Genomic DNA, 24,717 nt, shown 5'->3' with positions numbered 1-24,717 from the left:
AATGTTAATGATTTTTAAAATTTTTACTTTTAAAGACTTTAACAGATATTATAAATTTCACTGTCAAGTGTGCTACAGAACACAGCTTGTAACTGTGCAGGTCCAACACACAGATTCAGGAAAGTTTAGAGTTGAAGGTGTCTCATAGTTAATTTACTCCATTCTTCTATGGAGTCCCTGACAAATGGTATGTAGCCTTGAATGACACTATTAGGGAGACACTACCAGATGACATTCACAACACAGAAGCAGCCCATTTTATATCTGGAGAGCTGTAACTTCAGAAGTTCTGTTCCAGCGCAACATAGAAGAAAACCTACAATCTGAACCCCATTACAGTTCTTCAAATATTTAAATACAGTCATTATTTTTTCTCTAAGGTTTATCTTCAGATTTCAGAAATTTAGAACATTCGAGGATTCTTTCTACTGCCAGGCCTCCAAATCTCTTATTTATCAGTCTCATTTATTTAGATAACCTTTTGTTTTGTGTTTGTCCTTCTTTAAATGTGTCTGAGGACTGAAAGCAATATATACTGCAAAAGTTATTCAACAAGTACAGAGTACTATTACCTTCTATAACCTGCATACTCTATTTTATGAAAGCATTGTGAAATTGTCTTATGTTTACCAACCACAAAACACTCTTAAACTATATTTGGGCTGTCTATCTTATATGACAATTCTATTCTTGTGCAACTGAATTTTTTAATAGAAGGGCTATATTTTATATCTATATCACTTTAATACTGCCTTATTAATTTCAGATCTGCATTATAGCATACCAAGAAAATATCACTGTTGAATCAGCCATCTATCATCTACTAGTACTTTATGGTCACTAGCTGAGGTAAAATGCCAAAATCCCACGTTTTAATGCAAGTAACTGTAAGTAAATACAGAATAGGATGAAAGTGAAAAATGTTCATAGCTGAAATATAATGAGTTATCAAGTAAATTAATGGTAAACATATATTACATGCAATTGAATGATTTCCACCTCAGTTCTGCATACAATATTTTCCAGTAAGAAAGGAACTACATTTTTCTCTTTATACATTGATATGTATTAACATTTTATGTAAAATACACACACTCAACATCATCTTGGTTAACAAATATGAATATTATCTTTCTTTTCTATGGATCCTAAGCACACATAGCAGATGGCCTTATTCAGGATTACATTTCATATCTATATGTAATTTTTACCATATGATATCATTCTTAAATTTAAATTTCCTTGATAGCATAAATCAGTACTTCTACAAATTGTGCACTTGTGCTAAACATAGTGATCAATCAAAATTTCATTAGCCAATTATCTATATTTAACCAATAATTTTAGATTAAATAACATAGTTTACATAGAGGCACCATCATCACTACCACATAGAATAAGAAATATTATTTTTTGTTTTAACTATGACTACAGAAGGAAAAAAAGACCACTGTAATAAATTCTGTGGATGCTCTGCCCTTATACTCATATCCCCTGTGATGTACCCTGGGGCAGGCCCATAGCCAACACCTGTGGGTGTGGAAGTTTCAAATCTCAGCTCCATCACCCCAATTACAACAAAAATTGTGATGTCATTTCAGTTCTGGAGAAACCTACAGGATTAGGTTGCTGTTGAGATTTTGATTTAAATGTCACATTTATTTGGAGTGATCAATTCCCTGTTCTACTTCTCTTACCCCATTACTTGTTTTTTGAGGGGGAACATTTCCTTAATGCACAGACTCATGAATCATCATCTAAAAGTGAGCTTGTGGACAAAGCTCCCTAAGACAACTACCAAATGAACAAACCAAAAAAACACTATCACTTGAAATATTTCTAAAATGGTAAAGAATTAAGGAAAATAATTCTGAAAATAAATTTTATTCCAAGAATGAAGTGGAAATAAGTATAATGTTTATTAGTTTCTCTTACAAACCTAGTTTGCAGAAAATAACATTTGATTTCAGATGTTCCTCATGGTAAAAAATAGCCAACATATACAAAACTGACTTGACTACATTCTTTTCATAGAGCATATAATATAGAAATTATACAAGTAATATGGCATAGAACTATGGACACTTCACTCATTGATATTACTATTAAAAATATATTAAAACAGAAAAAAGGACATACAGTTGGTAGTACCAATAGCCTACATTTTAATAAAAATATTTCTGGGGAAATAGAGCAATTTGTGTTACTTCATCAGGGGACAATGGTAATATTTATGAATTCCCTATGCCAATGCATACAGACACAAATGGTTACTGACAGAGGAATTGCTCTAAAAAATACTCGGTATTACAGTAACAATGAGATGAAAAGGCCCTTTGATATTACGAGCTTCAATTCCATTATAAGATTTAAATAGCTACCTCAGGCATGTGTGATTTAAAATAGTTCTACTGGGTAAAAATCAGAATGAATATTCCTGGCAATAAGAGGGTCGAAGATATGATGTGAATGTTAATGAAAATGTAAATGGGCTTGTACTATTTTTGGCCGTGTTTCCTGTTATAAGTAATACTGTGTTTGGTCATTTGGTTATGGTGATGTCCACCAGATGTCTTCATTTCTTTTTACAGCAGCATTAGACATGTAATTTACATATCATAAAATTCATCTTTTAAAGATGTACAATTCAGTGTTTTTTTAAAATACAATCACAGAGTTGGGCAACCATCGCCATTATCTAACTTTAGAAAATTTTCATTGTCCTTAAATGAAACTCTCTACCGCTTAACAGTCACTCTCTATCTGCAACTCCACCCTACCCCTAGCCCCTGAAAACAACTAATCTGTCTCTACGGATTTTCCTATGCTGGAAATTTCTCTTTTGGAAATTAGTAAGTATTCTGTGGATGAAATGTGGAGACGATGTGTACGTCCTTTTCCTCACCAGTCTTTCATATTTTGATATTGAATGGTATGATGACCACATACAATTCATTAAATAAGGTGTGAAAAGTCTCACAATTCATCTCTCTGGTCATTAGCTAGTGAATAATTAATACTCTAATCACACATCACTAATTCTTTCCACATCATTAGTGAGGCTGAGAGATTTTATGGTTGTCTGAGCAATTTTTAGGAATAAAGCTTTGAAGCTTCATCTTAAATTTCAGTGATAACTAGCCTTGTATTTATAATATTTTGCCTTGTATTTATAATATTTTAGCACTTCCCACTAGCACACAAAATACTGTGATGGCATGTCAAACATATGTCAACATCATAAAAAATATTTTGATATTATATTCATCATCTTTACTAAAGTTCTGCTCCCATCTATACTATTTCAAGGCAGATCTTACATTCTAAAAGCAATCTTATTGAGCATGATTTTAATTCACAGAGAAATGGACAGAGCAAGAAAGCCTCCAGGTTTATAGAAACATGTCTCTCTAGTCTTACTATGGTTATCTGACTAAACTTTTTTCTGCAAAGCAGCTAGAAAAAAAAATTATATGTTGGTAACACTGGCAGTGGCTACAAAGGGTTAAAAGAAGAAGTTATGGTAACATTGCTTTTGATTAATGAACCATATTTCTGTATATAAGTTTGAATAAAGTGAACAACAGGTGAAGGAGAGGAAAAGATGCTGGGTTGGTGTTTTGAACATGCTTTAAATTGTGAAACCACCAATGACCACTCCCATCACCATAAAAAACAGGTGCTTACAGAATTCATATAGCATTTAGGTAAAGACTTAAAACCAATGGAATAAATTCAGATGACTATATTTCCTTCAGGGAAATTTATTACACAAAACAAACTTCCTTGAGCAACCATTCTGATGTGGTTTATCCATACCTATTCACAATTTCTCAATTTCAATAACCATCAGCAAAATATTTCATATGTAACTTTACTCACATGCACAAAAATCCATTGATATGTGTCTTAAATACCTAACGCTTGCTATAGCTATTACTTCATGTCAATTAAGTCAATTGATGGGACAAAAGAATTTGAATTCTGGTGCTCTTATGTACATTTATAACATACATAGAGCTCATTGAGTATGAGTAGAGCTCATTAATTATGTTGCCAGACACAAGAATCTCTTGATCACAAGTGAGGACATCATATGTCATGTTGTTAATCAGTAATAGAGTTACGAAGTGTATTCTCGTATTGCTATAAAGAACTACCTGAGGCTGGGCAATTTATAAAGAAAAAGGTTTAATAGACTCACAGTTCTGCACGCTGTACAGGAAGGCATGCCTGGGGAGGCCTCAGGAAACTTACAGTCATGGCAGAAGGTGAAGAGGAAGCAGGCATGTCTTACATGGCCAGAGAAGGAGGAAGAGAGGGCAGTGGGAGATGCTGCACACTTTTAAACAACCAGATCTTGTGAGAACTCACTACCGAGAGAACAGCAAGGGGGAAATCCACCCCCTTGATCCAATTACCTCCTACAGGGCCCCTCCTCCAATATTGGGGCTTACAATTCCACATGAGATTTGGGCAGAGACACTAATCCAAACCATATCACAAAGTCTGGATTTATTTATTTATTTCTAACAGATAAAAACAGACTGGACATACTTTTTATTATAATGTGATTGTCACTTACTTGTTTTTCAGTGTCTCTAACTTGAATGAGGAGGAGGAAGGGAGTAAAGTTATAGCTGCTCTTCTGGGCATTGCAATAACCCATAATATGTTATCTGTAGCCCATCAAGAAACTGTTATTTATAAACATTAATAATTCTAGAAAATATGTGCTATGAACCAATTTCGTGCCCTAAAATAGACTTTAGGTTCTAAATCCCCCTAAGTCCAAGGAAGTATGTTTCACATATGAATGTCTTCCATTGATTTCTACCACAGCAGAGTAAGATAAAGGAAGAGAATTCTTCTTCAGATCACATGAGAGATCCATAGATAGTCATCAAATATAGAAATATATGTTCATTTAGCAATTCTATAAGTGTATATTAATTCTTTTCACATGAACCATCTCATTGGTAGTATGCCTTTTTCTCTGGAAATGATGCTATAATTCATGTAAAACATTTTTGAAATTTCAAAATCTCTCTTTAGGGTCTATTTTCACAATTTTAAATTGTGTTAACATCAATCAATATACATCAGTATATGCTTTATTTGTAATTCAGTGATTTTATGAGAAAATATAACAGATATATAATGCAGTTTCAAATGAAGTTTCCAGGAAGGAATTGGGGCAAAAAGTAAAATGTATCACTTCTAAAATGTTTATACTTAGAAAAATTATATTTTATGTATCTATATATATATATATATATATATATGTTCACACACACACACACACACATGCACAGAAATACATGGACATTGTCTTAGTCTGTTTGCGTTTCTATAAGAAACACCTGAGGTTAGGTAATTTATAAAGAGATTTATATGGCTCGTGGTTCTGCAGGGTGTACAAAAAGCATGGAAACAGTATATGCTTCTGGTGAGGGCCTCAGGCTCCTTCCATTCATGGTGAAAGGCAAAGGAGAGCCAGTGTGTACAGATCATACGATGAGAGAGGAAGGAAGAGAGGGAGGAGTGAGGTGCTAGGCTCCTTTTAAGAATCAGCTCACATGGGAACTATCCTGGGTACTAACAGAGCAAGAACTCAATCATTACCTGAAGGACAGCACCTAGCCATTCATGAGGAAACCACCCTCCATGACCTAAACAATTCGCATTAGGCCCCATCTCCAATACTGGGGATAAAATTTCAACATAAGATTTGACAGGGCCAAACAAACCATATCCAAATCATAGCAAACTTATTAGTGTGTATGCATAGATATACACATTATTAATGTATAAACCTTATGTTTGTATTTTTATGAAGGCATATACATGTATTATATTCTAAAAATACACAGAAGGAATCTAAACTTTAATCAGAAAGAGATTAACATATTAAATGGCTGTGTCTTTACCTCAAAGAGTAGAACTGCTAAATATCACGCCTTGACCTGTAATGCAATAAGTACAGCAATGCCTAACAAAAAAAAATTATTTCTAATCATTAGCTGTTCTGCTGTTTGCATGCTTATCTACTTGAAGGTTAATTTCACAGAACTTAGAGCATAGGCACTAGCTATTACATACACTATATGGCTTAATATTTGCAGCCTGATGGAACCAAACACTAAAACTCCGACATGATGATATGAACTCACACAAAACAGTAAGATCATTGTCATTTTCATTCCAAGAATAGTGTAGTGCACTTTATTGACTTTATAAGACAAGAATGATCTATCCAAACCATGCCTTTTACAGGCTCTTTTCCTTATCTCTTAGGAGATTTCAGGACATATATAATTAATTAAAAAGGAATAGTTATACTTTGAAACGGCTCGATTCTAATTTTTTATAAACAAAGAATAACACAAAAACAAGGTCAGAACTGGCCTTAAAAGTTGAAGGACATCAACTCCGTGTAATGTGAAACTTCCTCTGATAGAAATACTTGTTAAAATTATTTTCCCAACTGTCTGGCCAATGGTCTGAATTCCTACCATGAAATATGTATTCTCATTAGTTAGAGCAGTACAATCCAAAAGAATATTTGTTGATTATAAATTAGTAGCTTGAAGATTAGCTATTAACATTTAAGCAAGGGCTCAGCTATTAGAGATCAACTAAGACATGATGAAATGACCACAGGAAATTAGGAAGTTAGGTGACGATCTGACATCACTTTCAAAGGGAATATGATTGCATATGGGTGAGTGCCTCAGCTGGGGACTCCCAGCAATAAGAAAATGGTTCAAAAGGGAAGGGCAAAATAAATCAATTAGGAACTACAATATATTCAACACAGCATAAAATACTCTTTTATCTCATTGATTATTCCAGAGTTAGATGATCTCTTTTATAATGTCCCCATTGGATATAAGGGCAATAATAGAAAGATGTGTGAACTTAATAAAAATAAAGTTCACATATTGTGTTGTATTGTTCCTTTCAAATGAGAGGTCAATAAAATCCATCCAAAATATAACCGCATTATTAGTAACAGACTCGGAATGGTAAAAATACTGTTTCTGTAATCTATGAAAATGGTTCCCAATTTCTAGGCTGCAGACTCTTACAAAGCAGCTGAGGGTGTACTTGCAAAACAGTCAGTTTGATAAATAATTTTTAACACGTCTTTTAAAATGATTTTACAAACGTCATTATATACTCTAAGAGGTAATACAATTACATTTTACTTTAGAGTTTATCTGAATTTATAGTAATGTTTGGTGATATGTTTTCTCAAAAAACAGGTAATAAAATGTAAGTATCTTCATGTAGAGTGGCTAGCAAATGGTTTGAGCTTAAAAAGCATGCAGGAATTGAAAAGAATGAAATCACAGCTCTTCAGTTTGAATGTAGTATAAAATAAATCATGCTAATATTTCATTAGTTTATGCAAGACTGAAATAAAAATCATTTAATGTTCATGGAAGTCAGATGTCACTTCAAGCCTTAAAGTAGAATTCTGAAGTACTATTTGCATTTCAGCATGGAAGAATTAAATCCAACTTCCTGCCATTGATGCTTCTTTATATACACTTATCCAGTAGTCATAGGAAAGTACCATGCCCAGAAAACTACTAGAAAAGGTCATAAACACCCATGTTCTGGCTACAAAAGCTTAGGTTAGTGCTGTTGGAGACTGACTCTCATGGTTACATAGAATACTATTAAGATTATGGGGCTAACATTTGCTTCCAGATTTAGTAATTGGGAAACAAAACGTTTAAATTGTAATAAGCCTGAGGAAAACAGTTGCCAAGAGAATAATAGAGGGTAAGGATGGGAGGAGAGAGGGGCATTAAAAAAATTATAAAACATAATGAATTTGCATGCCCATTTCAATAAATTGACTTAGAAGGTTTGCAGTTTTACCAATCATTGCAAGGTCTATATTTTTAGTAGAATATAGGGTATTTTTTAACAAAAGTTAATAAATATTCAATTACACAAAACAAACGAGTCAGCTATGAAGACTGATTTGTGAAGGTGTAGCACAAAATTGACATGTATATATGCTGCCTTATTATTTTCTTTTATTTCACAGGGTTGTTGATGTTTGACTTGCTATCAATCACCATGTCCTAATATTTATTCCATCAAAATCACTTCTTCTTTCCCATTCACAGTTTCATTTTCATTCTAACAACCACCACTCTAATTCTGCACATTTGCACAGCATCAACCTGGAATAGCTTATTCACTGGTCTCTTTACTTCTGCCCTTTGTCATAATTACCTTGCACATAAATATCTTACTCATTATGTCTAGCCTCTTAAATGCAAAGATAAGCATACAGCATGTAAAAAAGACTGCAATATGAGTGTATGGATGGATGGAGAAATTGACATCCTCATCTGTGATACATTTGAGCTACTGGAAAAAAAAACTACTTTAGACATCAGTGGGGATCCTACATGTATAACATTCAATCCCTAATTGTCATAGGTTGAGTTTTCTAGAAACAGACAGTTTGGAGTTTAAGAGGATTATTAGGGAGTAACACATGTAAGAAATGGAGATGGAACCAAATGAAAAACAGAATGAAGTAGAACAGCTATGCAAGCCCAGTGAGGACTTGTTCAACCAGGCTGGGAGCTCTGGATTGCCTTTCAAAGTTTCTGGTATCAGGCTGAAATGTGTAGTCCTCTAAACATGCCTTAATCAGTTAAAAGAGGCAGACTTGCCTGGTAGGGTGTCACCTTAGTCAAGGTGGCACTCTTCAGCTGAGAAAGATCCTGTAGGAACTGACAAAAGGAGGCAGGTAGCTGATAGCATTCCACATAGCTAAGCACCAAGTGCTAACATGAAAAGGCATCTGGAAAGTTCAGTTCCACATATTTCAAACTAATCAACTCATTTTTATCCTAATTTCCAAATCATAAAAATCTAACAGTTGTTGTGATCATCCATTATAGCAAGTTATATCATTTGCTAACCCCACACACTTGGTGCTTTTGGTGTGTTTTAGGACAGAGAGATACACGCTGGTCAGTACACCATTTGAGCAGCCTTCCTTAAGTGAGGAGAGACTGAGTAGCCACTTGAGGATTTCATATCCTTGTAAGTCTGCGAAGCCCTTTGTAAAGCACAGCTTCTTCAGGCATTACTTGAAATTCTATCGAGTATAAATATGAAATGCCCTTCTTGGTCAATTTTGCTCATAGCCAATTCTTATTCATTAGTCAACCCATGTTGTATATGTCACATATCACTCTTTTTTTATACATACTGTTAGGATACCTAATTACCAAGATGACGCATTATGGTTTTTAAAGTTATGGTTTCGTCCAGTAGGAACCACCACAATGCAAGTAGATGATACTTTTATTTTCGAAGTAAGAGCTTGAAAATAAACTATCATAAGAATGAGCAGACAACCTACAGAATGGCAGAAAAAATTCTGCAGTCTGTCCATCTGACAAAGTACTAATATCCAGAGTGTACAAGGAACTTAAAGAAATCTACAAGAAAAAAACAACCCCATTAAAAAATGGGCAAAGGACATAAACAGACACTTCTCAAAAGAAGACATTCATGCAGCCAACAAACATGAAAAAAAAAAGCTCAACATCACTGGTCATTAGAGAAATGCAAATCAAAACTGCAATGAGATACCATCTCACGCCAGTCAGAATGGCGATTATTAAAAAGTCAAGAAACAACAGATGCTGGCAAGGGTGTGGAGAAAAAGGAGTACTTTTACACTGTTGATGGAAATGTAAATTAATTTAACCATTGTGGTGATTCCTCAAAGATCTAGAAGCAGAAATACCATTTGATGCAGCAATCTCATTACTGGGTATATACCCAAAGGAATATAAATCATTCTGTTATAAAGACATATGCACATGTATGTTCACTGCAGCACTATTCACAATAGCAAAGACACGGAATCAACTCAAATGCCCATCAACAATAGACTGGATAAAGAAAATGGGATACATATACACCATGGAATACTATGCAGCCACAAAAAGGAAGGAGATCATATCCTTTGCAGGGACATGGATGGAGCTGGAAGCCGTTATGCTCAGCAAACTAATGCAGGAACAGAAAACCAAGCAACAAACACATGTTCTCACTTATAAGTGGGAACTGAATGATGGGAACACATGGACACATGCTAGGGAACAACACACACTGGGGCCTGTCAGTGGGAAGCAGGGGGAGGGAAGGCTTCAGGAATAGCTAATGGATGCTGGGCTTAATACCTATGTAATGAGTTGATCTGTGTAGCAAACCACCACGGCACACATTTATCTATGTAACAAGCCTGTGCATCCTGCATATGTACCCCTGAAATTAAAATAAAAATTGAAGAAAAATAAATAAATAAACTGACCATGTCTACATGGTGTTAAATTAAGAAAAAATAGTAAGAGCTGGCTGGGCGCGGTAGCTCACGCCTGTAATCCCAGCACTTTGGGAGGCTGAGGCGGGTGGATCACGAGGTCAGGAGATCGAGACCATCTTGGCTAACACGGTGAAACCCCGTCTCTACTAAAAATACAAAAAATTAGCTGGGCGTGGTGGCGGGCGCCTGTAGTCCCAGTACTCGGGAAGCTGAGGCAGGAGAATGGCGTGAACCCGGGAGGCTGAACTTGCAGTGAGCCAAGATCACACCACTGCACTCCAGCCTGGACAACAGAGCGAGACTCTGTCTCAAAAAAAAGAGAAAAAATAGTAAGAGCTTGAATGAGTTATCTAAGATTCTTTATAATAATATTCATCTTTAAATAACTTTCAAGCATTAAAATGATGAATTTTAAGTCTGCTGAAATTCTGAAAACCATATTACAAAAGCATTTTTTATATTGGTTTCTATTTGGTTGAAAAAACTAAAAATGTTCAGGATAAAGGTAAATGTTAAACAGATTTAAATAATTAAATTACATAAAATTAAGGACATTAAGAGAAAACTATTCAATACATTTAATAAAATATTTAAATGAAGAATTGAAATAATAAAGTTGGTTTTAAGTTGAACAGAAATTTTTAAACAGAAAAAATATTTAATCTAACTGTACACATTATTCTTTTCTTTTTAACATGAAGAAAAGTAAATGCATTTTGATTTCTAATAACACCCTTTGTAAGCATAAAACATGCATTTAAATATCACCTATCTAATATGAAATGCCCAAATTACAGACAGCAAAACTTATGGATAACTAATGGCTAGGTAATTTATTGAGTAATCAGTTCAGATTTACAAATAGGTGAGAAACTGGGTAGCCACAGTGGGGGTAGGCCTGAGGAAGATGAGATGGAGAGGGCTGTACTAGGAAGTCCTAAGGTAGCAGTTGACTGCATGGGCATCCACCTTCTAGGAGTTCTGTGAAGAACAGAAATCAGGAAGGTGCTCACAACCAGTAAGGGAGATAAAGAGGACAAGACATTGGAATTTCCTTTAAAATGAAAAGTCTCTAAGCAAGGCAGAGGTTCTCCAACCAACTTTACAGATCCCAAAGAGGATGGGGTTAGAGAAAAGAAAAAGAAGGATATTAGAAAAACTACATCTGTGGTTAACTCTTTTATTCTGCTACCTGGTGTTAAAAGTACTATAATTTTAATAATCTGGGAAGATGTGGTAAATATTACCTTGACAGTTTCTCAGCTTTTGCATTTCTATGCAAATTTTAAACTCCACCATTTTGCTACAAGTAAATGATGAATAACTTCTAGTTATGAACATCGTATGTTTATAGTGTATTATGACATACCAGTATTATATTTTTTGTTAAATATAAATGAAACATTCTACCTTGTAATAGAGACTATGGTTTGTTTGAATAGATTAACCATGAAAATAATGCTCTTTGTAGGATGAAGGTGCCATTACAAACAGCTTTTCACAGGACTAGGACAAAGAACACGAGCAGATGATTATATCAGAACACAGAGCGGTCTCATGTGAACTCTACTCCCTTCCTCACTGCTTATTCTATCTACACACACAACACTAAGGAAGGTGGACAAGTGTATGGTATTATGCATAACTCATCCCCCCAAACCATGACAAATAATGTTTTGAGGTAATATTACAATACTGACTTCAGTTATGAACAATTAAATGGATACTAAGATTTCCCATTGCCTGCCTTTTGTTGCCATGATGCTAAAATTTGAGATGGACCATTGTAAATGGTTTGCATTAAGAATGGAGTCTCCAAAAGATGAATTTATCCTTAGTAATTCTTCTTAATCCATAAGGAGAGCTTTGAGTACCTCAAAAGTTGCCTGTAGCTACCTGGTAGTATCCCTCAGAGGTACGCGACTCACATTACTTGCTTATTATAAGCCTTAATTTAAATATATATTCAAATATATCTACATACTTATTTTAAATATCCAATATCAAATATCCCAAAAAGGCACATAAAAAGCAGGTATTAATTTATGCTACAGTTCCTAAGGTAGCATTGCCATCTTGAGTGAATAAGTGCTTTCAAACTGATTTGACTCTGGATCTGATTCATTCTCTGCTAGTCTCCTTTATGTGATGCAGTTTCCTATCCATTCAAAAACAAGAAGGTATCTGAAAGAGGCATGCTAAATATACATTTTAAAGTACTAGGGACTGACCCAATGGTGCCAAGCGCACTCTACCCAAATGCCAAATTATGCACTGAGCAGAACAATACTTAGAATTACCTTCATTATTCCTCAATTCTTTCTAATTGTATTGAATGCTTTCTAAAAATAGTATAATTTCCATTTAAGTGATTGTCAATGAGAGTAAGAATAAGTAGCTTTATTATGCAGCAAAAGTATTTATAAACCCATAACATGGTTGATAAAATGCTACTGAATAGAGGAAAAGAGCTAATATAATTAAAGCTGTATATTCTCAGTTTTAAACAACAGACCTGCCTATTTAAAAATATATTTCTCATCAGAAAAATGTTAAGTACATTTGCAACAAGTTCTATGAGTTTCATCTCTAAAGTTTGAATGTATTGATTAATTAAAACCTCAGTGAAAAATGTAAGAATTATAATTTTTATTATTTAAAACACTTATAAATGCATTAATTTATCTTTATGTGCAAAATTTTTATTGTACCTGTTTTAAAGGCAGAGGATACATATAATCCAGTTCCTTAAATGTGGCAACTTGCAAAATTAAGCAAGAATGTGGTTAGTAATTTTTAAGAAAAGGTCAATCATTCTACTATGCTATACCTCATCCATGATTAGGAAAACAATCAATTTTTATTAGCTTTGAGTGGACAACTAAATCAGGTACTTTCCAGGAGTTTGTGTGCCAATAAATTCATAGAGCAGACACTTTAATATCAGCTTTGCTGTTAATGACACTGTATTAGTCCATTTTCATACTGTATGAAGAAATACCCAAGGCTGGGTAATATATAAAGAAAAAGAGGTTTAAAGGACTCACAGTTTCACATGGCTGGGGAGGTCTCACAATCATGGTGGAAGGCAAAGGAGAAGCAACACATGTCTCACATGGCGGCAGGCAAGAGAGTGTGTGCAGGAGAACAGCCCTTCATAAAACTATCAGGTCTTGTTAGACTTATTCACTATCATGAGAACAGCAAGAAAAAACCCACCCCCCAATTCAATTACCTCTGACTGGGTCCCTCCCACAACATATGGGAATTATGGGAGCTACAATTTAAGATGAGCTTTGGGTAGAGACATAGCCAAACTACATCATTCCACCCATGGCCCCTCCCAAATCTCATGTCCTCACATTTTAAAACCAATCATGCCTTCCCAACAGTCCCCCAAAGTCTTAACTCATTTCAGCATTAACTCAAAAATCCACAGTCAAAGTCTCATCTGATATAAGGCAGGTCCCTTCCACCTCTTAGCTTGTAAAATCAGAAACAAGTTAATTACTTCCTAGATGGAAGAATGGGAGAAATTAGCCAAAACAAAGGGGCTACAGGCCTCATACAAGTCCGAAATCCAGCAGGGCAGGCAAATCTTAAAGCTCCAAAATGATCTCCTTTGACTCCATGTCTCACATCCAGGTCACATTGATACAAGAGATGGGTTCCCATGGTCTTGAGCAGCTCCACCCCTGTGGCATTGCAGGTTACAGCCCCCCTTCTGGCTGCTTTCACGGGCTGGCATTGAGGGTCTACAACTTTTCCAGGTGCATGGTGCAAGCTGTCAGTGGATCTAGGGGCTGAAGGATGGTGGATCTGGGGTCTGGAGGATGGTGGGCCTCTTCTCACAGCTCTCCTAGGCAGTGCCCCAGTGGGGGCTCTGTGTGGGAGCTCTGATTCCACATTTCCCTTCCACACTGGCCTAGCAGAGGTTCTCCATAAGGGCTCCACCCTGCAGCAAACTGCTGCCTGGACATCCAGGTGATTCCATACATCATCCGAAATCTAGGGGGAGGTTCCAAAACCTTGACTCTTGACTTCTGTGCACCTGTAAGTTCAAAACCACATAGAAGCTGCCAAGGCTTGGGACTTGCACCCTCTGGAGCCATGGCCTAAGCTATACCTTGACCCCTTTCAGCCACAGCTGGAGTAGCTGGGACACAGGGCATCTCGTCCCTAGGCTACACACAGCAGGGGTACCCTGGACCTGGCTCAGGAAACCATTTTTCCCTCTTAGGCATCCAGGCCTGTGATGGGAAGGCTGTTGTGAAGATCTCTGACATGCCCTAGAGACATTTTCCCCATTGTCTTGGTGATCAACATTTGGCTCCTTGTTAGTTATGCAGATTTATGCTGCTGACTTGAACTTCTCCACATAAAATGGGTTTTCCTATTCTACTGCAGTATCAGGCTGCAAATTTTTCAAACTTTTATTCTCTGCTTCCTCTTGAACACTTTGTCACTTAGAAATTTCTTCTGCCAGATACCCTAAATCATCTCTCTCAAGTTTAAAGTTTCACAGATCTTCAGTGCAGGGGCAAAATCCCACCTCAGCCTGAACTTTGTTGTCCATATCACAATCAGCATTTTGGTCTAAGCTATTCAACAAGTCTTTAGAAAGTTCCAAACTTTCCTACAACTTCCTGTCTTCTGAGCCCTCCAAGTCTCTAGGAAGTTCCAACTTCTCACACATTTTTCTATCTTCTTCTGAGCCCTCCAAACTGTTCCAACCTCTGCCTGTTACCCAGTTCCAAAGTCGCTTCCACATTTTTGGCTATCTTTACAGCAGCGCCCCACTCTCTGTGGTACCAATTTATCGTATTAGTCCATTTTCATACTGCTCTGAAGAAATACCAACATGGGGCAATTTATGAAGAAAAAGAGGTTTAATGGACTCACAGTTCCACATGGCTGGGGAGGCCTCGCAATCATGGCAGAAAGTGAAGGAGAAGCAAAGGCACATCTCACATGGTGGCAGGCAAGAGAGAGCGTGCAGGGGAACTGTCCTTTATAAAACCATCAGGTCTCATTAGACTTATTCACTACCACATGAACAGCACAAGATAACCCACCCCTATTATTCAATTACCTCCTTCTGGGTCCCTCCCATGACACGTGGGGATTATAAGAGCTACAATTCAAGATGAAATTTAGGTGGGGACACAGCCAAACTGTATGAGACACTAACACTTCTGAACACCGGCCAATAACAAATGTGCAGGTCCATTGTTCCTGATGTCATTGGAACCACAACAACTACGTTCTTTGAATACACAGTCACATTTCATATTTGTTTGATTTTACGCTATAACCATAGAGACAATTCATGAGATTTTGCCTCATTAATTAATATACTGAGCAAAATAAATTAATAATGTCTCAGTACTTATTGAGTAGACTGTAATTCTATCATTACTATATGTGGAACACAGAAGTTTCACTAGTGTGTGTGTGTGTGTGTGTGTGTGTGTGAGAGAGAGAGAGAGAAAGAGAGAAATACATGCAGAAGAGTAGGAAAGAAAGAAAACATCTCTTATTCTTTGGAAAATCTATATATGACATATAGTAGTGTAACCCTCAAAAACGTATGCTTATTATAAAAATTTCTATATAATTATTTATAGTCTAAATGGTATTTAAAATAAGGTGACTAAGTGGAAAATCTTTGGAAACCAAAATATGGTTTACATTCTTGGCTCCCCCATTTAATGTTCGAGTGAGCTTGGACAAGTTAGGTCACACTGTGAGCCTTAGATTCCTCTTCTATAAAACAGAGATGATAATCTAGAAACAAAAAAAAAAAAGAAAAAAAACCCCACTTCTCAGGACTACTGTGTGGATTCCATGAGATCTAGCCGATGAATAGTACCTGACTTGTATTAATTAATAACTATAGACCTTATGCTTCCTGTATTTGTTCAACCTTGATATCCATAACATCACACTCTCCTGGTTCTCATCCTATTTCTCACTCATGGATAGCAAAGCATGGACGACTTTCATAATCTGTTCCCGCTGCCTTTTCAGTTTCATCTCCCAGCTAAGTCTTGCCAGAATTCACCAAACTGTAACACCAAAAATGCCATTAAAATATGGGTTGCTTTAGCCTCCATACCTCATGCTTCATTTTACTGTTTATAATACTCGTTATTCACGTCACCATTTCTCACACAGATATATATTTAGGTTGGTGCAAAAGTAATTGTGGTTTTTCTGACATTGAAAATAATGGCAAAAACTGCAATTGCTTTTGCACCAATTGAATAAAACTTCTATCCCCAGACTTTTTGGGGAATTTGGGTAAGACGCAAGTAGGGTGTACAATCTCTGAGCTGGGAGCACATTATTGTGGATGGGAAAGCAGACAGATTAGCAGAAAATATTTATTTCTGCTATTATTCACAGATTTCCAGCTGGTTGAGTCAATCCAAATGTGACAAAATCTAAAGAAAACAAAATTAAAAGCCAAGCATGTTAGCCCCCAAGAGAAGCCACATTATGAAAGAATCTTACAAAGTAAAAGAAAGCAAAAAAATCAAGAAATCAGTGTTATATTTTTAATTAGGCCCATGGGCTTCCATATGAACAAACCAGATGCAAATAAAGGCTTCAACATAGGGCAAAAAACCTACCACACTGACATCCATCAAGGATTTGCCCCCTTTCTTTACCTAAATCTTGGGCAGAGTACACACATGGTTTGCCTACAATAAATATATGCTAATAGATTACCAATAATAAATGAGTATAATTTATTTCATAGAAATTCTAAAATGAAAAGGAAGCTCTTGAGGAATTCCTTTCTGGAAGACCTCATTTATCTCAATGAGATCAGAAATGGGATGCCTAAAGAGAGAAAGGCAAGGACAGCATTGGAGAGTAGAGAAGAGTAAGAGGATCTGATCATATTCACTATAGAAAACCAGATAAGGAGTTAACCAGTCACCAGTAAAAGCATTTGCCAGTATTAAGGCTCTGGAGAATGCTTACGGCCTTAGTGCCTTGTTTATCTGGGTGTACAGAAAAGTCTTTTGTTGCTCATCTATGATTTGCAAAGTTTCTAAATTAGTTCCAATAGCTCAAATTTATCACAAATCTGCTGAGGATTGAAATGGGATGTTGTGAAATATGATGTATTAAGAAGAAGATATTTCTATGTATTAAGAAGAGAGATGTCCCTCTCCTAATGCCAAACACATGAATCAGTCCTTTGACTACAAATATACAAATGACGCCTCTAAATGTTAATAAATGAGCACATAGAGAACATACTCTGACACTAATTTTACTTTTCATTATAAGCCTTTTAAACAAACTTTATAGCTCTACACTTCAACCTCTTGCCATTTAGTTAGTCAAGTTATTTCAGGATATGATGTAAAAATGGTATTTCTCGTCCTACAAGATAAGATATCCAGAAATATCATTTTACCAAGGTGTATTTGAAATCTCCTCACCCCGTTAAAGTAACATGCAACAAAGCTATATTGCAGGGAAATCATTATGTTGATATTTCTCACTTTCAGTTGACACTTATTTAGCATTTCCGTTGGGTTATTTCCTGTCCAATTGCTCAATAATTACTAACTCACTGTACTTTTCATGATGACAGACGGGATAGGTTCTGCTATTAGCTCCATTTCATAGATGAGGAAACTGAGAGTCTCAGAAGTAATGTTAACAAAGCCTGGATTTGACCCCAGGCAGTCTAGCTCCAGGGTATAAATTGGTAGCCACTATTATGCTGCTTTTTGTGAGAGCACACTCACATTTGGAACTTTAGAAATAATCTTTATGTCCAAGGTTATTATATTAGATCCCTCTCTTTTTAACATTTTACCATGGTGTAAAATATAAATATGTTATTCTTTAATGTCAGATACAAAATAATGTACATTTAGATATCTTACCAGTTTTTTCTGTCATCACAGAAAAGAAGATTGGTAAAAAATGACACAGGTTTAGATGACTTGAAACTGAGGTGGCAAGTGAGCTTATTATTAATTCCACTGTGAGAGCCTGGGATGACTCTGCCTTTTGGAAATTTCACAGAAAGAGGGTGAATCTCTTCACCATCAAGAAGCCTTACTGTGGGAATCTGGACACATAGAGTTGAATTTCTGTTTAAAATAAAAAAAAAAATGTTTCATTAGCTCAAAATACCTGCCAGTCATTGGCTTTAAATGTATATTTCATTTTTTTGAATCCTCAAGAAAATTAAAATAAGAAATATTTGTAATCATGTGCCTAATTATTAAAGATATCTTTGTATCATCTCTTATTTTCTGATCACAATATAAGATGGATGATAACTAAGAACCACTTGAGGTGATCAAATGTTCCTTTTGTTCTATAAGGATTAAAAAGATGTGACACCTGATTAAACACAATATTTCTTAATCACCATCATGATGTAAATTACTGTTTTTAAATGTATTCTGATGAAAATTTACCAAAAGCTATCACTTTAATAAGTACAAACTTAATGCATATAGACTAAATAATATTAACAGATGCATATAAATGTAGGTAGATATTTGAAAATTTGGATATTATTAAGTACATATATACATATACTATGAATGTTTTTCAATCATTACTATTCAAAAATTCCACTTAATGCTGACACACTTAATTATACCCTTATAATTTTTATAGCCAATCCAAACTGTTTATTTTTAATAATATAATATGTATTAATAGTATTCACTTTAAAATTGAATTACTACTTATTATTTTTAGTGACCAATAAATATTTAATCATATTACTTTGTTTACTTATATATGTAAGAACTTACATATCTATGGCAGATAAGAGGTATCATCAAATGGGAATTATATATCCTTGCTATTTTAATCAGTGTGAGAATTATTTGGCTAATAAGAAAAAATAAAGATCTAAAATTGTATTAGTTAAACCTATATGCTACCTTGAATAAAAACATGGAAAGTAATTTATAAATTCAGTTTGAAAATAATTCAGTTGTTACTTAGCTAATTAACTTATCTTTGCATAAGTGATTAATGCTGTTGATTTTATCACATATGTATAACTTGGACACTGCATTACATTATTTCTTCAGTACCTCTCACATTCACTTCATTATACCATATTTAGCAAGACTCTACTTTTGAGTTGAAGTAGCTTTTAAATTGATACCTTTATACATTAATTCCAAAGTTGAAAAATTAAGAGATTAATTCATATATTAGAAAATGATTATTGATTTAAAACTGCTTTCTAGCACAATTTAATTGAAGCCACTACTATTTCCCGTTTAAACAACAAAGGTTAGTGTCTATTTATAAGATAAGGTCTTAAAGGAACTGCAAATCCCAAAGTTTTGATGATGTTGAACATTACCTAACAAAGTAAATGACATTTTGAGCCAGCCCCATGGAGTCTGTAAGTACTCAGTCCTGGCAGCATTCAGCACCTGTTAACTGAAGAGCCCCCTTGGACCCTGAATAACCAGCAGCAATACCCAGGTACTACACTGAGGGCCTTGGGTGACCCTCTGAGACTTGCTGGCTTCAGGTAAGATTCAGCACATTACCAGCTGTGGTGGCTATGGGGCAAAACTTGTTCTGCTTGTAAAAAGCAGAAGAAAAAGTAAAGGAGACTTTGTCTTGCACCTGAGGTACCAGCACAGCCACAGCGGAGTAGAACACCAAGTTGATAAATTTCATTATCCCTTCATGACAAAAACCGTCAAAACACTGGGGACAGAAGAAACATACCTCAGCATGATAAAAGTGATGTACAATAGACCAAAAGCTAATATCACATAGAATAGAGAAAAACTGAAAAACGTCTTCTAAGATTTAGAACACAACAAGGATGCTCACTTTCACTACTGTCATTCAACATAGTAATGGAATTTCTAGATAGAGCAATCAGACAAGAGAAAGATATAAAGGGCATCCAAGTTGGAAAGGAAGAAGTACAATATCCTTGTTTGTAGATTATATGAGCTTATATTTGAAAAACACTCTGCAAGAAAACTATTAGAACTGATCAATTCAGTAAAGTTGCAGGGTATAAAATAAACATAAAAGATCAGTAGCATTTCTATATACCAACAGATAACAATCTGAAAAAGAAATAAAAAATAATAGAATTGGTACCAAGGTAATGGGGCATTGCTGTAAGATACCTGAGAATGTGGAAGTGACTTTGGAACTGGGTAACTGGCAGAGTTTGAAACAGTTTGGAGGGCTCAGAAGAAGACAGGAAGATGAGTGAAAATTTGGAACTTTCTAGAGTCTTGTTGACTGGTTTTGACCAAAATGATGATAGTGATGTGGACAATGAAGTCCAGGCTGAAGTAGTCTCAGGATAGAGATGAGGAACTTATTGGGAGCTGGAGTAAAAGTCACTCATGCTATGCTTTAGCAAAGAGACTGGTGGCATCTCACCCTTGCCCTAGAGATCTGTGGAAATTTGAACTTGATGGAGATGATTTAGGTTATCTGGTCAAATAAATTCCTAAGAAGCAAAGCATTCAAGTTTTAACCAGGTTTATTCTGAAAGCATTCAGTTGTATGCATACACAAAGAGATGGTTTGAAATTGAAACTAATGTTTCGAAGGGAATAAGAGCATAAAGGTTTGGAAAATTTGCAGCCTGACCATGTGGTAGAAAAGAAGATAGCATTTTTCTGAAGAGGAATTCAAGCCAGCTGCAGACATTTGCATAAATAATGAGGAGCCAAGACAATGGGGAAAATGTCTCCAGGGCATGTCATAGATCTTCATAACAGCCCCTCCCATCACAGGCCCAGAGGCCTAGGAGGGAAAAATGCCTTTTTGGGCTGTGCCCAGAGCCCTGCTGCTCTGTGAAGCTTCAGGGCTTGGTACCCTGTGTCCCAGACGCTCCAGCTCTAGCTGTGGCTAAAAGGAGCCAAGGTACAGCTCAGGTCGTTGCTTCAGAAGATGCAAACCCCAAGCCTTGGTGGCTTCCATATCATGTTGGGCCTGCAGGTGCACAGAAGACAAGAGTTGAGCTTTGGGAACCTCTGCCTAGATTTCAGAGGATGTATGGAAACACCTGGATGTCCGGGCCAAAGTCTGCTACAGGGGCAGAGTCCTCATGGAGAACCTCTGCTAGAGCAGTGCAGAAGGGAAATGTAGGGTTGTATGGGCACACATAGTCTCCACTGGGACACTGCCTAGTTGAGCTATAAGAGGGCCACCATCCTGCAGACCCCAGAAAGGTAGAACCACCAACAGCTTGCACCATGTGCCTAGAAAAGTTGCAGGCACTCAACATCAGCCGGTGAAGGCAGCCACAACAGCTGTACCCTCCAGAGCCATAGGGACAGAGTTGCCCAAGGGTGTGGGAGCCCACCCTCTGCATCAGCATGCCTTGGATGTGAGACATAGAGTCAAAGGAGATCATTTTGGAGCTTTAAGATTTAATGACTGCCATGCTAGGTTTCAGACTTGCATGGGGCCTGTGGCCCCTTTGTTTTGGCCAATTTCTCCTATTTGGAATATGGACATTTACCCTGTGCTTGTACCCTCATTGTATCTTGGAAGTGACTATCTTGTTTTAGATTTTACAGGCTCATATGTGGAAGGGACTTGCCTTGTCTCAGATGAGACTTTGGACTTGGACTTTTGAGTTAATGCTGGAATGAGTTAAGACTTTGGGAGACTGTTAGGAAGACATGATTGCTTTTGAAATGTTAAAAGGACATGAGACTTAAATGTTTTTAATACTCACTTGCTTTCAATACAAATATATATATTTGTATATATTAATACTTAAATGTTTTTAATACTTAGTGTCTACATTTGGCCTTTCATATTTAAGCTTTTAATACATTTGTAATGAATTTTTGTGAATTGTGTGAAGCAGAGATACAATACAATTTGGAATATTTCATACAGATATTCAATCATTCCATCATTTACTGAATAACTTTCTATCTCCAAAGAACTTCAATAACATCTTCATCATAAATCCAATAACTATTCATCTATGAAACTTTTTCGAGGCTATTTTATTCCTTGGTCATTTTATCTATCCCTGTACCACTATCATATTGGTTTAGTCTTGAGGTTCCCTATGGCAAGCACTTCCCACCTTATTCTTCTTCCTCTTGGGGAGCTTAGCTATTCTTGATCCTTGACCCTTCCATATAAAATTAAAATTTTACTTTTCAATCTCCATGAAAACTTTAGTTGAATTTTTATTGAAGTCACATGAAATATGTAAATTTATTTGTGGAAAACATTTTTTACAGCAATGAATATTCCAATCCATGAATATCGGTATATTTATTTGAGTTTATTATTTATTTGTTTAAATACAGGTGTATTTGAGTTTTATAATTTTCTTTATACAGTTCCATACAGCTCATTCACATCTTTATCTATTGTATTTATCTTTTATCTATTATCTATTATCTTTTAATCTATTATCTATTTATCTATTTTATTTTAATTTTTGATGTTATTATAAGTAGTAATTTAAAGTTGTGTGCTCTATATATTATATGCTGAAATTATATTGAATTTTAAGTATTTAAGTTATATTTGCCTATTTTGATAAGTGATCTTCCCAGTTTTAAAAAATCTCCTTGTAGATTCTTTGAATTTTCTATATGAAAAAATAATCTAATATACAGATAATGACAGTTTTGAGTTTTATTTCCTAATCCTTACACATTTTGTTTTTCTTATCCCCCTGCCATGTGCTAGGTTCTCTATTAAAATGCTTTAGGGAAGCAGTGATAATAAGCATCGTTGACTTTTCTGTTGTTAAAAGGTAATTCATGTATATTCCAGTTTTAATAACGATATTTGCTCTAGGCTTATGATAGGAACCTTAAACAATTAAAGAATATCTATTTTATTACTGTTTGTTGAGAGTTTTTCCATGAATGCTTTAAAAATTGTATCAAATGCCTTTATTCTCAATCTATGAAAATGATCATATCATTATTTAATGACATTTTAGAATTTTTGATGATAGACAAGCCTTAAAATACTGGAATACAAACAAGTTGGTCATGATCTATCTTATATACACGTTGTTTGATTCTTTTTTTTTTTTTTTTTTTTTTTTTGAGATGAAGTCTTTCTCTGCTGCCCAGGCCGGAGTGCAGTGGTGCAATTTCGGCTCACTGCAACCTCTGCCTCCCAGGTTCAAGAGATTCTCCGGCCTCAGCCTTCCAAGTAGCTGGGATTACAGGCGTGTGCCACCATGCCCGGCTAATTATTTTTAATATTTTTAGTAGAGATGGGGTTTCACCATGTTAGCCAAAATGGTCTCGATCTTGTGACCTTGTGATCCGCCCACCTCGGCCTCCCAAAGTGCTGGTAGATTCTTTAAGGATAATTATATGTATGTTCTCATAACACAGTTTAGCCAATAATTCAGCTTTCCTATACTGTCATTTCCTGATTTCATAATAGAAATTTCTGAGATCATAAAACAAATTAGGCCACATTATTATTATTCTATAGTTTGATATATCTGTTTCCTGAAAGTTTAGTAAAACTTGACTGTAAAATCATCAGAGGATGTTTTCTCGTGAAGTTTCAAGTATTAACCCGAAGGCTTTCTACTTATTCCCAGTATATTTTTAGTAAATTATATACTTCTACAACTTTCGTATTTAAGTTTTCACATGTATTGGAATAGACCTCTTTATAGTATTTTGATTATCTCATTTTTTTCTTTGGATTTATGGTTATGCTTCCTTATTTCTAATATTATTTAACTGTCCCTTCTCTGTTTTGTTCCTTGTTAACTTCACTGTATTCTTATCCATTGTATTCCTCTTTCAAAGAAGAAACTTGGTTCCACTGAGTTTCTGTTTTGTATATATTTTTATATTCCTTGAATTTCTACTGTGTATAATTTTATCTCACCTTCTACACTCCATAGGTTAGTCTAAGAGGCTATTATTTGTAATCTTACTTATAAAGTTGAATGTTTAAAATTTCCAATCATTTTTTCTTTCCTAATATCAGTATTTAAGGTTATATATTTCCATGTATGGATAATTTTGCTGTACTTTATTAAGGTTTTTTCTTCAATCACTGAAATTTTGATGTTTATTTAATAAAACAGATAAAGTAAACAATGATGCCAGCCTAATTCTTTTTCTAAAGAAAGTAGCAGAAGTCTCAGTAGCTGTTTTAAGTTTAGTTTTCAGCTCTAATGTCCAGATGGTGTTTATAGTACTTGTTTGTATTATACACTGCTGATCCTCAGTGAATGTTTCCAAGATTTGGAATCTAGTATTTTAATTATTATTTATTTGTGAAATTCAGTATAATTTCTTCTTTTACTCTGTAGAATTTTTTTTAACATTTTCTAACTC

The 24,717-nt window shown here is 35.3% G+C and overlaps 1 protein-coding gene across 1 annotated transcript in view; it reads right to left on the bottom strand.

Annotated features, from left to right (window-relative positions):
- CFAP47 (cilia and flagella associated protein 47) overlaps positions 1-24,717 on the bottom strand; it is a 458,984-nt gene that overhangs the window by 308,113 nt on the left and 126,154 nt on the right. Inside the window, exon 26 of the mRNA XM_054473062.2 lies at positions 18,289-18,498. Within this exon, the coding sequence (XP_054329037.1) occupies positions 18,289-18,498 (210 nt within the window). The remainder of the gene's footprint in view (positions 1-18,288; positions 18,499-24,717) is intronic.

The sequence above is a fragment of the Pongo pygmaeus genome, chromosome X (assembly GCF_028885625.2).
Source record: "Pongo pygmaeus isolate AG05252 chromosome X, NHGRI_mPonPyg2-v2.0_pri, whole genome shotgun sequence".
Lineage (NCBI taxonomy): Eukaryota > Metazoa > Chordata > Mammalia > Primates > Hominidae > Pongo > Pongo pygmaeus.
The sequence above is the reverse complement of the archived record's forward strand: the minus strand, read 5'-3'. Positions and strand labels throughout refer to the sequence as shown.